We start from the raw sequence: 17,202 nt of genomic DNA, 5'->3' as shown, positions 1-17,202 counted from the left end.
ATGACCTTTTCACCTGATTTCGTTGTCATTGCTAACCCATAGCATTACTGTAACGAAAAAGAATCTTTAAAAATCCTGAAGAAAATCATCATCCATTATGTGGAAAAGAACGCCGCCGCCCTGATTTTCTAATTTGTCACCATGCTTTATTAAGTATGAATGTCTTTAAAGGACATATGACTGACGCAGTGAAAGAAGTTTCAAAAGAAAATAAACATACTTCTTATATGGGTGTATAGAAAAGGTATTATCAGGGCGAAATTTTAATATATCATGGAACAGCATACGACAGCGGCCGCCCTTTATAAACGTCTTTGCTAAGGTAAATCCAAAACACATTTTTATCACCTGACAACATTAGAAGAAAACGTACAGTCCTCGTGTAAGCAAGACTTATGTTATGGAACCTCTTACAACTTTCCACGTTACTACAATACATAGCGCTGTCCCTAGCTGCACGAGAAGCATTCAAGTGGACATAGTTCTAATTTTTAACAAGTCGTAGAACAGTGATTTTTTAAAATTACCTGAAAACGCGACAATTTCGTCATATAATAATAAAATATGACGACATTTCGAAAATGTTTGCTGTTATCGAAGCAGCAAAAGAATTGAGTGAAGGTAACAGTTTTTTGTACAAATATAGTCGACAAAATGTCAATAGTAGCTTTTGAATTTCATATATAACAAAAAAGAACTTGCACTGCCGTAACACAGAAGCTTTGAATTCTAGGTGAAACGAGCGGGAAAAGTTGAGCCAATAGTTGATTGCTAAGCAGAAGAAGGAGATAAAGAGAGACCTGTGGAGGAGAATAACCTTACTACGATGGCCCACAAGGGTCACAGTGCGAGAATTTTTTATACACTGCGCGAGAATTCTAAAATGTGCGAGAATTTTCCACTACACTGCGCGAGAGCTTATAAACTATGCGAGAATTTTTTTGTACACTGCGCGAGAATATTCAACAATGCGCGAGAATTTCCAAATATTGCGAGAAAATTTATATAGACTGGACGAAAAAATATTTTAAATATCGCAGGCCTACATATCATCGATCTGGTCTTTAAAATTAATTTTCTTTCGCGCTTTTTTTCTCTTTTAATGGAAACAGCATGGACTTTCGAAAGCATAGCTCGAAGCCATAATGCCTATACCAACGCACTTGCCATGCATTTCAGTGAGTGTTAACAGTGATCGTGATTCTTTGATATCGCAATACTTCTCTCAAGACATGACAAATCTTGAAATAATATCTTTTCTTGCAATTCATCACAGTATTTACATAAGTTTGTCAACATTGAAAAGAAGTTTAAGAAAAATGGGCTTGAGACGACGCATTGGTCAGTACGAGTCCAGAGAGGAAGTGATTCAAGCGATTTCAAGTGAATTGACTGGAAGTGGAAAGTCACTAGGTATTATAGCATGAGTATACGAACAGGACTTAAATTTTTTAATGTCTAGTTCCCAAGCATTTTCTACCAGGCGTGAAAACTGTTATTACAGTTGTTTACTTTTTTTAGGCTACAGAAAGCTGTGGAAGGCCATAAAGGCAAACGGAATACCAGCCAGAAGATCATCTGTCATGGAAATTTTAAGAGAGTTGGATCCAGTAGGAGTTGAAAGTCGCGCAAAGAAACGGTTGAGGCGCCGAATCTACAGCGTACCTGGGCCAGATTTTTTATGGCACTTGGACGGGCATGACAAACTGAAGCCCTACGGTTTCAGTATACACGGTTGTATTGACGGGTTTTCCCGCCGATTAATTTGGCTCGAAGTTGGACCCACAAATAAACGACCAGAAGTTGTTGCCAACTATTTCTTAGAAGCTGTAACCCAGTTGAACAGACTACCTACTAGAATAAGAAGCGACGACGGGACCGAGAACAGCATAATCGAGGCCATTCAGATATGCATGAGGGCTGATCACACGGATGAGTATGCTGGTCTCGGCAGTTTCATCGTGGGATCCTCTCCGAACAATCAAAGGATTGAATGTTTTTGGTCGCAGTTGGCCAAGGATAGACCAATGTGGTGGAGAGAGTTTTTTGCAGAGCTTTCTGGGATGGGCTATTTGGATGGTGGCAATGTATTGATTGCTCAATGCGCTCGTTTTTGTTTCATGCACTTGATTCGAAAAGATTTAGATGATATGGCGGTGCGCTGGAATCAACATATCATTGCACCGAGCAGAGGTTCAACCCTACCACGCGGACGTCCAGATACCTTACATTTTATACCAGAGCTATACAATAGCAAATCATAAAAAAAATTTGTTGACATTAGTGACATCAGCGAATTCAACGATCCTACATTTGCTATTGCTGTTGCAGACAACGAGCCTGAGTTTATTGAATTTGCAGACACAGTCCTTGCAATGAAAGGACACCCAAATGGACGTCCAAGTACAATTCAGCAAGCCTTAGAAATATACTTTCTTTTACTTGATGCTGTAGCAGAATTTATGTAGATAACAATGTAACAAGTTGGTGTTGAAAAATACAGATGTAATCTTGAAATCTTCAATCTTGAAACAAAATGTTTAATACATTTGAAACAGCTGTATTAAAAGTTAAAATAAAAAACAAAATAGAAGAATGGTCCATTATCAATGATAAAAAGCACTGATTCAGCTTCATTAAAAATAAAATACAGAACAAAAGAGAGGAAAGAAAATCTGTGTCATTCAGAATTAAAACACAACAAAAACAGAAGACAAAACAAAAGACAATGGAGAAAATTGAACAACAAGAGAAGTTAAAACCTTGGCTGAAGAAGAAACAAACAAAGATAAGTTGGACCATGTCTTTGATGGAAATGGAAACGACTGCAAAGTGATCTTTTGTGAAGATGTTGCTTTCAGTAAAACCAGGAAGAACCGAAAGTATTAAATCCTGCGAAAAGCTGCAATCTTCATTGGAAAGAGGAAAGTCGTTCTTGTGAATTCCATGAAAAAGTTGGTTGAAAGACACAGAGCAATAAAGCTAAAGCTGATGGAATGGGAAGATGTGGTACGTGTTTTCAAGCGGCTGAATAATGTTTTCGAAAAGTATGAAAAGTTGCCCTCGTTTATTCTGAAACCAAAACAAGTTCAATGTTTCGAGTATTTAGGAGAAGGACACCACGTTATAGCTGTTTTGCCTACTGGGTTTGGTAAATCGTTAATTTATCAACTTTTACCCGACTTTGTTCCAGAACGAAAGGCAGGCAATATTGTACTTGTTGTCTCTCCTTTAACATCAATTATTCAAGATCAGTTAGTAAATTTAAGTAAAGTAGGCATTGAATGTGGTTTCTTACAACTCGAAGACCAAGCTAATAGCCAGAGATACGAACCCTTGTTTGAGGAAGATTTGAATGATGCATCAAATTCTGTTTTTAAAATTTCAAAAAGCATTGTTGCAGGCAAATGTAAAATTTTATTTGCACATCCAGAGTCACTGTTATCAGATCAGGGAAGGAAGATATTACGATCAAAAATTTATGAGGAAAATGTTGTGGCTTGTGTGATAGACGAGGCGCATTGTGTGGAATTATGGTGAGTATAGCTAGCTAGCTAGTTTTCTTTGTATATAAAATAACATAACAAAAATCTACATACATAGCTGTTATAAAAAATAATATATATGCCTTAAATATAGCAACTAAATATATATAAACAAACTAATATATATTATATATCCATTTGAAAAAGTTTCACAAACAAAATATATGTATATGTATAGCTATAATAATTGAATAATATAAATTTATCACCATAATACAGTTAAGCTAAAAAATTGATGAATTACTGTATGTTATATCTAGGGGTGAAGAATTTCGTACAGAATTTCAAAACTTATCAGTTTTACAAGCATTCTTCCCTCACAGTATCATTTTAGCTTTGACTGCAACTGCTTCACCAACGAAATTACGTAATTTAAAAAAAGCTTTGAAAATAGAAAATTGCAAAGTGGTTACTGCAAATCCAAATCGTAAAAGCATTTTTTTAAAAAAAGAAATAAGAATGAGTAATTGCAAAGGTTTAGCAGGATATGAGGATATATTACTACCTATCGCAACAGAGTTAAAGCACAAAAAACAAAACTGCCCTATGACACTTATTTATTTAAAGTTAAAATATTGTGGCTATGCATACAGATTGTTTGAAAGAATTTTGGGTGAGGATCAATATGTTGATCATAAAAAACATCCATCTTCTCGACTTTTTAATCAGTATCACTCACCACAAACAAAGTTGATGAAAACAACTATTTTAGAAGAAATAAAACGTGAAAACTCTAGAATAAGAATAATTTTTGCCACTACAGCACTTGGTATGGGTGTCAACACACCATTTGTCATAAAGATTATACATATTTCTCCCCCGTCCAACATTGAATCGTACATTCAAGAAATTGGACGGGCAGCCCAACGTGGTCAACCAGCAGAAGCAATATTGTATTACAATAATTCAGACATTTCAACAAATAAAAAAAATGTTGACCAGCATATGAAAGAATTTTGTGACTTGACAACTTGTTTAAGAAGTTTTTTACAAAATTATTTTGGCTTCAAACACACAAAACAAGAATTGTGTTGTTGCAACTGTGAATTTCTATCCTTGGAAAGTAGAAAAGCAAAAGAAGAACACCCTTTTTTGACAAAAGTTTTCTGCCTGACTTGGAATTATTGATCAATAAATTAACAAGAGCTGATCCATTGTTTGCTGATATATGCACTGCTAACACATATGCTAAAATAATAGATAATATTGATAAAATAACATCCGAAAAAGATCTTCTTAGCTATGGTATATTTGATGAAGACATAGCTCTGAAAATATATGAACTTATTCAACAGCATCCTATATAGTTAAAACCAAATATTACATATTTACATTATATATACATAAATAAACACATATATATAAAAGCTTTTGAAAATTTGACAGAAAATATTACCTAATCATTCATTATATATTTTTAAATTGCTAGTTGTGATTTATGTTTTTCAAGCCATGCATGATGTTCAACCACGTTTAAATATCTCAATGGAGATCTTTTTACATTTTGGAATGAATAGTGAAACCGTCCTGTAATATGATCGAAAGGTTTTATTGCTAACAGATCTTCAACCATTTCCTTCTCGTCACTCAACAAATCTCAAGTTGTATGTTGTGTTGAAACATTGTGGAATCCTAACAGATGATCATAATTTTCAACAATCTGCTTTATACCATTGACAGCTTTGCATACCTTACTGATTGATTCTAGGGTTTTATTTGGACCCATCCTTTGTACAATGTTTTTACTCAATTTGTTGCTGATCTCTTGTGCCAAATCCTCTTCCATATTACAGCCAGCTCCTCCCCTCCAATTAACAAAGAAGCCCCATTTAAATTGTTCTGATAGTCTAGGTGGAAGCATTGCTTCAATTTGGGCTATACTGACAAACATCTCTATGACATATTTGCTATATGATCCCAGTGATCTAAAAACGGAAAGGAGAATTTTTTGATTTATTAAATTTCTTCCTCCATCACCTTCTTTTGCTGCATCTTTTAATTGGAGAACCAAGACTGTCAAAAATGAAATACAAAGAGAATAGTTTTTCAAATAGTCCTCATCATCTGGAATATTTTGATGTTTTTGTAATATGTATTCCTGAATAAAAAGTTGAGTAACTTGTGTGAAATACCCTTCTTTTTTATCATTACTTGCATGTGAAATATTTTTTGGAAATTCATGCTTTGTAGGTTTATCTGTCATGGTTTTCATGCCAAAAAACTTCATTGCTGCAACGACTATGTATGACGTGCCGACACTTAAAAATAACTCCTCACTGCTTTCGTATGAATTCAATACTTTAGCAGGGGTTGCATCTTTTCGATTATATTTCTCCTTGAAAAATTTTAATGTTCCCCGTTCATTTGTCGATTCATTTGAAAATAAAACACCATAACAATATTGGAGCAATGAAGCCTTTGTATGCCACATTACTGGTTTAAATGGGCCACAGTGCTCTAATCGATCAGTCGGTGTGTGTGCACCAGATATCAAATCTTTGGCTCCGGCAAAACGGACACGAGTTAGCTGATCTCCAGAGAAGGGAATCTTCATATCCCTCATTGGATCATTCTCTGTATGAACGACATGACCATAGGTTTGTCCAGGCATTGCAGGACCTTCTGGAATGTGGATTGTATCATCCACATCAGGCTTATCTTGAAGCAAACCTGCTTTATGATATATTTCAGCTATCCAACATTCAAATGTCCTCAGGGCAACAACACAATCTTGATAGTTATTTTTATTAGCATTGATGATTGGCATGCTAATAATTTTTGATTTTTTCTTCATTTCTTCACTGTATTCATGATTAATATGTTCTGGTAACACTTTCTTGAAAAATTTAAATTGTGTAAAAAAATCTGCCATTATCCTTCCAACGATTATTGCCGATGTTTTTGTATATTCTTCCCATTCTTCTCTACTTGGAATGAACCTACAACGGGAAATTGTTCTTAAATTTTCCTTGGGGTGGTCATTAGGGAGGTGGTTGAATGTGATTCTGTTTTCTATAAGATTTGAAGCAAGAAGATGAAGGTCTTCATTGTTGATTGATTTTCTCAAATTAACTAAAACTTTCAAATCCCAGTTGTCAGTCGTTCCACGTAGCGTAAAACCACTTTTGACAATCTGTACTGCACTTGACATAAAATTACCTCCAATTAATTTCAACAACGTATCCCTTGATGAAGGAGATAAACAATAGCCAACTTTGTTGAGTCTTTTTTGTAACTAAAACAAATTTGCAATAAAAATATAGAATATAAAGCATAATAATTTTATTAAACAACTATTTAACAATTTTTATAACTAACCAACGGATGTTTATTTGAGAGGAAGTTAACCATGGTGTGAAATTTTTTTGTATTGTTTGTCACATTTTTTAACTGATTTTTAAGATTTGTACGACTTATGTTATTTAATCAATAAACATGTATTTTTTACCTGTTTGCTGCAGCCACCTTCAATAACAAGTACTGTATTTATTCTTTGCATTAAGGACAATTCATGCCATCTGTGCTGCATTAAAATTGAGTAAATAAAACACAATTTTATCTGTAGATCATGCTCAATATGTTTTCTGCCTGCTACAGCCGTCAATATGTCTATTAAAAATGGATTATATTGTGTGACTTCTGACCATAAATTGCTTTCTTTAAAAAACATCATTTCGTCACAATTCTTTTCAAACAAGACAGAGCCACCACTTTTCTTGCATAAGTTTTTGCATGCAGTGCTTATTTCATCTGTAGCAAGTTGCTTAATGGCATCAATTAATTTAGGGCAATTATTTTTTATGGTAGTTATGATAATATCAATTGTCCTTGTTTGTAATGCAGTAATAATTTTCTTTTCTTGATCTTCAGTAATGAAGTCGTTTTGAGGTTGTTTTGTTTTGCCAAGTTCTTTAGGAAGTATTTTTGTGTTTGACTTTATGTCTGTTTCATTTGTTATGTTTAGTAAAGGCGTAAATTTTAGAGATTTTTTTGACTGGAAACAGTTTTTTTGGACAGGATAATTTTTATTTTTAATGTTGATTTTTTTTGGTTTTGACTGCTGGTTTGGTGAAAAAGCTGCACATCTTTTTACTGTTGTTTGCTGTTGTAAATGGATTTGTTGTTGTTGTACATTATTCTGGAAGTCAAACATTTTATTGATAAACCTGTCACACTTTGAACAAATTGTTGTAGGCAATAGTTCAAACTCGGAAACGTTTAATCCACATGTTCTGAATATTTTGTGATGTAAGGATTTTTCCTTTCCACTTTTTGAAAAAATTCTGGTCAAGTGATGTGCTGATGTTTCTTCAGCACAAATTCGACACACTCCTTTGCCACCTTTATAAACTTTTTTAGGCGTAGATGGCAACATCTTCTGCAACGAGAGATTAACAAGAAGAGCACCTGCAACACTTCACTTCTCTCTCGAGCCATATTTATGAATGCATTACCTAGCTGGCTAGCAACAACACCGACTACTTTTTAACAAAAAATATCGTATATTTGAAAGAAATTCTTACTTTAGCTAAGACATCTTTAAAAAAAGGTGGAGGAAATGAGATTAAAAAGGAAAAATAATGCTTTTTAAGGATTTAAAACCAACAACAACAACGACGCCATATCTTCCGGTGCCATATTTGTTTATGTATCACTTTTAGGATTTTTGCTGACGCCAGCTAAAAGCGTTGCATAATTAGGGTAACGCCGTGGGCCAATCAGATGCGATACGGTGACCAGCCTGGTCCAGGGCTATTTCGCTAGAACTATCAGAAAGCGCAGCGCCGTTGAGAAGCAAATAGTCCTGGGGACGAGGTTGATATTGGCTATTACTGGAAACTACCCCTAAAAATCTCTATGAAATCCTTATAATGGGAAAAATTTAATAACTCCTGTTAGGATTATTCTTGGAACTTATAACTTGCAACACAACTTTTTTATTAAGAAGAATCATTTTGCATAATTTGGACACGTGATTAATCCGATTTACCGATTTTGTCGGATTTTACCCGAAGATTGGAAAAAACGGATTTTCGGGAAATTTTTGGCAATTTTTTATGCAATTCATGTAAAAACCGGGAATTAAGTTAAATAACTTTTATTTAGCTTTCAGAAACTTTAAACAATATGATAAAATTCGCTCTGGAACAAAAGTAATTAAATTTTAAGCAGATAGTGGCAACTTTAACAAATTTCAAGCTTCTGATAACGTCACAGTAATTGTGCTGACGCAAGCAAAGATTTATTGCTGCTATTTTGTTCCTTTTATGACGTGCTATAGTGTGGCAAATTTGATTCAATTTAAACAAGCCTATGTAAAGTTATTGAGGGTGGGGGGCGGATTCCGCCCCCCGTCATAGTGTGTTCGAAAAACCCCGGACCAAACAGGGTTAAATTGGTTCGCAGTGGTAAAGAGAAAAACGGTATGAGGAGAAAAGATGAAATTTCGTGTATTAAAGCTAATGTAACATGAAAGCAAGTTAATAATTTCAATTTCTCTAACTTTTATTGCGGAGATAAATAAACATAGCGTCACCGTAACAACTTTTTTTCGTAAAACAAAACTTTATAACTTGCTTTTCTTTAAGGCTAAAGTTACAAATAGCCTGGGAAGAGGACAAATTCATTTTAATTTTATATTTTACGTTTTTATTCTTTTTTTAGGCTACTGTCCGCAATTTCCTTCAAAAATCCGTTACTAAATTGAACACAGTTGAAGGGAGTTTGGAGTTCACACCGACAGCATTGAAAGAAAGCTTGCAAAACGTGTTGCTTTGTTAGATGTAACCTGTACAACATCGCAGACATAACAGGAAGATGCTGTCCCTTTGGATACCTCCCAGTTTAAAACATTTCACATATATTGTATACTTTTGTATACTTAAAGGGAAGCAATCGTGGTTGTACTTTTTGTTTGTAATGTTCAGAAGACCACTCTCATTAGTCTGAATGAGCACAAAAAGCAGTTGATCTGGCAGCTTACTGTCTTGGGCCTCACTGAAAGCTCAGTTGGTAGAACGTCAAGGTTGTAGGTTTCATTCCTAACCAGTAATTTGACCAAGGTACGAAGCTAGAGATCTTTCTGCTGCCTCAATGCTCAAAGTGATGAATGAAAGTAGTTGTCGAATGTGTTGTAAACTTTTTGTATGTCTTGTTTCGTGTCGTACAGCTATATTTTTTCCCTTTAAAATCTTAGTCATTTGGTAATATATTTTCACACACATGTTACTTGTTTTGTCTGCGAAGTGTTACATGAGGGTCTCAAAAAAAAACACTGGCTACACTTACTTACAGGGACCATACACTTACTGTTCGAAACCAAAAGAGGAATCGTGCGAGCAGAAGTATCTTCCGGATAACACGAAATGATTCTTTTTTAGAAAAAAGGCTTAAATTAGATTGAATAGGTCTTTGGAATTCGAAGATTCAAAACACCATTGAAAAATTTCCAGACACAGCTTTGTCGAGTGATTATTTCTCACCATATAAACATATGAATTCGGGTATGGGGTTAATATTTGCAACAGTTAAGATAACTTTCCAACAGTAATTGTTATGTTCATCCATGGTTTATCCAGATGTAAAGAGTGTGTTTCAGGGAGAAATACCAAGTGTATCCTTAATAGGCAGCCTCAAACATTTTTAAGGACTGGGAAATATAGCCTGTCATTAAAGGCTTTAAGATCTCATTTATTTTCCAATTTTGTCCCCTTTCATCGGGATGGAACCTTTTAGATCCTATCCGGATGTAAAAAACTTAAAACCTTAAAAGCGTACAAGAAAGGACAGGGAAAGAGGCAGTTTGTACTGTAAACTCACATTCTCAACAGTTCTTTAGTGAACTATTTTTAATGGGCAAAATGGATGGTTGAAAACGTTCTGTCGCGTCCTCAAAAAACTTAAACTCCTTATCAGCATTTCAAAATAGGGAGACTTCTAAAAGATATATTATGCAAATGAGATTATTTATGCAAACTGGGTCTTCAATTTTCGCATAGATCGAAACTCCGCAAATGATAACATCAAAGTAAGGCATAACGAAAAGAAAAAAATGAAATACTGACGAAAATACATAACATCATAAAATATATACAAAAGGAAAAGTTAGTCAACCCTGAAAGATCTAGAGAATACACCAAATGACTCTAGAAAAATTTCTGAAGCAGTTAGAGAACTTTAAAAACTAACACCAAAACAAACCTTACCCATTTAGATGGAATCAGGGCTAACCGCCAATGAAAAGCAACAAGCAGAAATTATATCAAAGTATTTCAAATATCAGTTCTATAAAAATACCCAACCGCTTCCAATTATTAGGCCGGCGAAAATGATAATTCCTTTCACAACAGAAGAAATAAGGAAGGCTACAAATAAAATGAAAAGTAATAAAACTCCAGGATGTGACGAAATAACAGTCGAGCTACTAAAATACGCACCTGATAAAACACATCAACGCATTGCTTTAAGTTATAATAAAACGGCTGAAACAGGTGATGAACTCAAAAAAAATTGTGCAAGGTATATTATGTGCATTATAAAAACCTAGTAAACCGAAAGGTCTACCTCAAAATTTGAGACCTATCATCCTTCTTTCAAGCATACGAAACATACTTGCCATATGTTTAATCGAGAGAATTGGGATCAAACTTGATGATAACATCGTAAACGCAGAAGTACAACTGAACATGTCTTTGCAGCTAAACTAGTGGTAGATCGAACAATTACATCGTAATCCGAAAGTGTTCACATAGTCATGCATGATATGAGTAAAGCTTTCAATTCTTGTCTATAAACTTATCCAAGTGGATTTAGCAGTAAAATTTGGAAATCATACCACTACATTCTTTAAAACAGACACAGGACCACCTCAAGGTGCTTGTATGTCAGCGAATGAGTTCACTTTCTACTTAGCTAAAGCCTTAGAAAACAGACACGAAGATCATACTATTGCGCTTTTTATGGTAAGGTAATCTGTACAAGTTCTAGCCATATATTTTGGACTAGTGTCAGCACCATGAATTTTTACAAAATTAATGAAAATTGAGTTCTGACGAGGATATACATAAGGATGGTCGTTTATTTAGACGACATGGCCGTGTACGGCCATTATCAAGTCATTTTACAAACACTATTTCGTAAAACACTATTTTAAATACATTACGATCGAACGATACAATTATTATACGATATATTGATCAACAAATATGAATAATTGAACAGATGCAATATTTCTATTCAAAACTGGTTTATCCCTATGGATTAATAAACTCTCCCTCAGCTCTGGATCATAATATATTTAATTAATGAAGCAGGTGATTATATCTATACACACCTATATCTACAACATTAATTATACTTTGAATTTGACTCGTGGACAATTTTATATTTACTTTTCTGGTTTGTTTACACTTTTGATCGGTTATTTCTTCAAAAAATAAAATACCGTATTTTTAACCCCAGAACAGCATAGATCATGCCATGGTTGCTCTTACCATGAGATACAAATGTTTAAGGAAAAATGCCTATATCCAAAAATCATAAGACAAAAATATTAGCTGTCTTGCCACAATTCAACTGTATGCTGAGATTTTCTAATTTTTATTTTTTTTGTACTTTTTCATTAAAGTTCTGTTCTTTTAAATTTTAATTTAAAAAAATTCAAATAATGGCACAACCACTTCTGTAAGAGGAATTAAATTATAAAATAATTATTTGTGCTTTAATTTCATGTTCAAATTTGAAAAAGAATAAATATATATATGTTGTAACCCAAATAAGATATTGAACCAATTTAAGCGCCTCCATTTTCGCCATATTGTTACAACAAAACGAGGTCTGCGACACAACTTGCAAAAAAATAATTCGCCGTACGAACCAAGTAGGCATTTAAGACATAGTTTAACCCAAGTACATCATTTTGCCTACTTGGATCAAACTCGCAATTGGGTTACAACACATATACCTTATATAGACCACTTTCCGCATGTCGTAAATGTTTTGATTTTATTTTGAGAAGAAATCACAAGAAGTAAAATGGCTGGTAATGAAGATTTTTGAGTAGTATAAGATCCAAGTGAAACTGGAATTAAATTGTAAATGCATTCTTCTAATTCTTCTTAAAAAATTTTTACTAATTTTAAGCGAATATTTTTTTCAGAAATGTTTGTGCATGTGCGAAAAAACCTCAAACGTTTTAAATTTTGTAAACATTGGCAAGTCATCTATTTTGCTGAGCATTTTCTACTAACGCCACACTTTTAATAACTAGTACAACACTTTAGATTAGTGGTTATAGCTCTCGTACTCTGTCTGAAATTGGGAAGATGGCACACTGTGTGGGCCGTTGGATGTTGCCGGGAGTTGTCTAGTAGAGTGCGGGCTCTAATTGGGTCTGCGTAGCTCAAAATGAGCATTAAATACTCTAGGACTCTCCATCTACGCCATGGCCCCTCCCGGAAATAATCTATCTATCTATCTATCTATCTATCTATCTATCTATCTATCTATCTATCTATCTATCTATCTATCTATCTATCTATCTATCTATCTATCTATCTATCTATCTATCTATCTATCTATCTATCTATCTATCTATCTATCTATCTATCTATCTATCTATCTATCTATCTATCTATCTATCTATCTATCTATCTATCTATCTATCTATCTATCTATCTATCTATCTATCTATCTATCTATCTATCTATCTATCTATCTATCTATCTATCTATCTATCTATCTATCTATCTATCTATCTATCTATCTATCTATCTATCTATCTATCTATCTATCTATCTATCTATCTATCTATCTATCTATCTATCTATCTATCTATCTATCTATCTATCTATCTATCTATCTATCTATCTATCTATCTATCTATCTATCTATCTATCTATCTATCTATCTGCTCTGCACGGACCCCACGCTGAGTTAGAAAATGATGTTGCGGAAACACGAATATCAAATGCAATATATATTTTCATCCATTTTGTTGCGACCGGTAAATATAAAGGACGGCCAAACCCGTGAATTTTTTTTTGTGTATAATAATACCCATATACGTCTGTTTGTCACGAAAAATGGTAACCGCTGTAGCGAGACAAGTGAAATGCAGTATAAAAAAATAAAAAGGACAGCGAGCACTGGATTAAAATAATATGAACAACTTTTATTTTGTTATTTTTTGTTATGGTTGCATTATTAGTTATTCTGATTAGGATGATATACCTTTAGAAAATAACACAAGTGTATAAATGGAAAGAAATCTTAATTTGATAAGTTCAAAGTGATGCCAGAAAATTCAAGTGGTGGCGTAAACAACTAGATAAGAATGTTATGTGCGAAATTAAACACCTCAGAGTTATTCTCTAAAGGTACATCATCCTAATCAGGATAATTGAGAAGAAATCATAATTTGATAAGTTCAAAGTAATGCCGAAAATTCAAGTGGTGGCGTAAGCAACTAGATAAGAATGTTACGTACGCAATTATCACCTCAGAGTTATTCTCTAAAGGTATATCATCATAATCAGGATAATTGGGATGAAATCATAATTTGATAAGTTCAAAGTGAAGTCGAAAATTGAAGTAGTGACGTAAAAAACTAGATAAGAATGTTATGTACGCAATTTCGCTATTTTTTCGCTATTTGCTTACTTTGAAATCAATTTTGATCTGTCTGTCACTTTTGGAATGTAAGTCACATTTTAAAATAAATAAATTGAAGTTAACTTTTACAAATAAGTTACAGTTAATTCGTGCAATAAATTAAATCTTCCCCTCACTCTCCTCCACACTTGCCTTTTTATACTAGTACATAAAACATATAGATAGTTAAAGTAGTTTTATATTGCAAGATCGATTACGTGGTTTGTGTCGTAAGGATAAACCGCTCTTTTCAGCGCTAGTACTAGCTTTCCAAAACTCGTCTGTGATGATAATATGATTTGATCACACTGCAGCAAAAAATATAAATCTACCAAAGCTCTCATGCTTTTTGTGTCTGTATTATCACGGTACTCCTCAATACTGTACAACTTAAGCTCCGGTATTCTTTTAACATGAAAACGGGTTTCATTTTGGTTCAACAGTCTTTCAATGAACACCTTTTTTTTACCAGCCACATAGATATCCCTTGCGGTTGTCAATAATGATGTTTGTACTTTCAACGCTGCTACCTGCGTAGATACATCCCCTTCTAGTAAAAAATAAATAAATTGGTTAAATGAAGTAAACGTCGAGTCCTGAATTTCCTTCCATAAATTTAATCTCAAACGAATTTTAATTTTTTCTGTAAAAACTAAATAAAGACATTCCTAAATTGACCAGAATATAAAAAAGAGTTTTGTTACTACCTTGTACTGCAAACCCAACTGCTGGTTTTTGAATGTTAACGAATCTCATCAGATAATTAAATCTCTTTTTAAAAACTTTACTTGGTCTTAACATGTAACCGTAGAACTGGGATGTGAACCAAAGGATTGGATTTTTAACACCTGACTCTCTCAAATCCTCTTCCATTTTCTTTGACATCATACCATGTATGTATCTTGAACTGGATAAATTTTTAAAATCTGTTAGTTGTAATAGTTTATATGAATTGTTTACTTGTAAGACGGACTCTTTGCATCTTGCGTCGTTAAAATTGCATTTATTTTCAATAGATGAAAGCTTGTGTTTCAAGAATCTGCATTTCGTCGATTCAAGTTCAGTAAACCAGCCTAAATTATTGTATTTGGGTTCATAATCAATGAAATACATACGTTTCGTCGCAAATGCAATCTGTAAACATATCGCATATTTTTTCATTATAGATGCAAAATCACCATCACCAGAGTATGTGCATCGAATTATTTTCTTTTCTTCACAGTTTTCTTCATTTTGAAGCTGATCTAACGTTTCATAAACCATATCATGAACATATTGAATTGTTCTCAATTTTGGATCCAAGATAAACGGAACAGATAACAACTCTGTCAGCGCGTCTTTATCTTCCTCTACTTTCACTTTTCGGATATTGTAGTGACTTTGAACATACTTAGAACGGTTTTCCAATTGTAACAGCTCTTCTCGTATCTCCGAAGTAAAATGTTCATACGATGTCTGTTGAAAGGTAAACAATGTTAGCACGTACATATATAAAAGAAGTGACATTAACGCTACAACTCTTAATACTGGCCTTATCTCCATCATTTGATTGCAACCAAATGAGAGTTTCCAAAACGATAAAGGTCTAACTCTTATACCAACCGTTGATTTCCAACGCGTCCTATTTACATGCTTTCGTAATTTTTATTTGTACGATGTAGTTAAATTGGCTATAATTTAATCGATAAACCCTTGGGAGAATTGCACTTAGGCAAAAGGACAATGAAAAAATAAGTTTATTTAGTTTAGTTTATTTATTTAGTTTATTGCTGACGTTAGCAGTACAAATACAAAAAAAATATTGGCTATATTTAGTTCATCCGTTGCTTATAATATGTATAGGTTGTTGAAACAAAGATAAAAATAATGTATAGGATAATATGTTCTCAACGAACGCCTAAGGAGATATAATGGTTTAAAATTTTTGCTGAGGTCAGCAAGGCAAAAAAAACACACAAAATAATTTGTTGTCAAAAATTTATATACCTGTTGTCTTCATTACATAGATCCTAACCCTAAAAATACTATCCCGCCTGTTGGGTTTTGGGTTATTGATATTCCACTAAACAATCCAACCTGTTGATGTGACAGCCAATTGTTTGGCAGGTGGAAAAAGAAAAAGAAAAACTGTACATATTATATATCATTTTATATGCTGAATGTGATTGTGCATATTATTTTATGTCAATTGGACAACTGTTATATTTTTAACTGCAAATTCCATCATTGAATATTTCGAAAACATTTGTAATGAATGTAATCTTCATGTTGTCACATATCGTTGGAAATCATTTTTTATTTCTAGTTGAAATACAATGGGATTTTTTTCTCTCGTGATCCGCTTTAGAAAATACCAACTGTGATGAACTTATTTTCAGTAAGCTATTTTATTCATAATTGGATGTAATTAGTGCGATTTTTCTGATATGTGTTCCAATATTACGAAGTGTGAAAAAATAATCACTGGTATTTACTAAAAACTGATGTTATTTATGTCATGTCTAATTTACAAAACAAAAAAATGGGACGGTTTAAGCACTCACAACTGCTAGAAGGTTGTTTTGACTTTCTGGCAGCTGAAATAAGAAAGTTTTTAACTATCTACGCTTTTGTGCAAATGTTCTATCGTAAGGGGTAACAGAAATACTTGCATTTAGAGGTTGATGTCACATTAAAAAAAATCATTGTAGAGAACATTTACTGTAAAAAAGATATCAATAATATATTTTTTCTTTCATTAAATTATTGTCAAAAAACATAAATAAAATAACAAGATACCCAATTCACTACAGTATATAACAAAAGTAAGGATGCAACACTGGGTAAGCGAAAAAATCGATTCCTGTAAAGCTCAATAGGCAAGTCCTGTTTGTACCATCATCACATCATATTACTGCGATATTGAGTAACAAATTTGTGAATGAGAACACTTGGGTAAAGAATCATGTTTCAAGATGTATGATAGATACCGTGTCCATCTTCATAATGTATCCTTAGAGGCAGCATA

The 17,202-nt window shown here is 33.5% G+C and overlaps 4 protein-coding genes across 5 annotated transcripts; 2 read left to right on the top strand and 2 right to left on the bottom strand.

The window, feature by feature from the left end:
- Window positions 1–1,014: 1,014 nt before the first annotated feature.
- Window positions 1,015–2,265, top strand: LOC130648854 (uncharacterized). Its single transcript, XM_057454961.1, has 2 exons — window positions 1,015–1,413; window positions 1,522–2,265. Exons 1-2 carry the CDS (start codon window positions 1,146–1,148, stop codon window positions 2,262–2,264), a joined length of 1,011 nt encoding a protein of 336 aa, XP_057310944.1. The 5' UTR covers window positions 1,015–1,145; the 3' UTR covers window position 2,265.
- Window positions 2,266–2,930: 665 nt separating this feature from the next.
- On the top strand, window positions 2,931–9,768 carry LOC130648852 (ATP-dependent DNA helicase RecQ-like). The gene is made up of 2 exons (XM_057454960.1): window positions 2,931–3,536; window positions 3,806–9,768. The coding sequence occupies exons 1-2, from the start codon at window positions 2,947–2,949 to the stop codon at window positions 4,671–4,673; spliced, it is 1,458 nt and encodes a 485-aa protein (XP_057310943.1). The 5' UTR covers window positions 2,931–2,946; the 3' UTR covers window positions 4,674–9,768.
- Window positions 5,143–8,183, bottom strand: LOC130648626 (uncharacterized). Its single transcript, XM_057454682.1, has 3 exons — window positions 8,148–8,183; window positions 6,967–7,923; window positions 5,143–6,780 (listed from the first exon to the last, which is right to left on the bottom strand). The coding sequence occupies exons 1-3, from the start codon at window positions 8,181–8,183 to the stop codon at window positions 5,143–5,145; spliced, it is 2,631 nt and encodes an 876-aa protein (XP_057310665.1).
- Window positions 9,769–13,450: 3,682 nt separating the features above from the next.
- On the bottom strand, window positions 13,451–16,222 carry LOC130649133 (uncharacterized). 2 transcript variants are annotated; one of them, XM_057455354.1, is made up of 2 exons: window positions 14,903–16,222; window positions 13,451–14,742 (listed from the first exon to the last, which is right to left on the bottom strand). In XM_057455354.1, the coding sequence occupies exons 1-2, from the start codon at window positions 15,738–15,740 to the stop codon at window positions 14,393–14,395; spliced, it is 1,188 nt and encodes a 395-aa protein (XP_057311337.1). In that variant the 5' UTR covers window positions 15,741–16,222; the 3' UTR covers window positions 13,451–14,392. The 2 variants fall into 2 exon arrangements, with proteins under 2 accessions (XP_057311337.1, XP_057311336.1); XM_057455353.1 differs by having other exon boundaries at window positions 13,454–14,745.
- Between the last annotated feature and the right edge of the window lie 980 nt (window positions 16,223–17,202).

This window comes from Hydractinia symbiolongicarpus, chromosome 7 (genome assembly GCF_029227915.1).
Source record: "Hydractinia symbiolongicarpus strain clone_291-10 chromosome 7, HSymV2.1, whole genome shotgun sequence".
In the NCBI taxonomy this organism is placed as follows: Eukaryota; Metazoa; Cnidaria; class Hydrozoa; order Anthoathecata; family Hydractiniidae; genus Hydractinia; species Hydractinia symbiolongicarpus.
The sequence above is the reverse complement of the archived record's forward strand: the minus strand, read 5'-3'. Positions and strand labels throughout refer to the sequence as shown.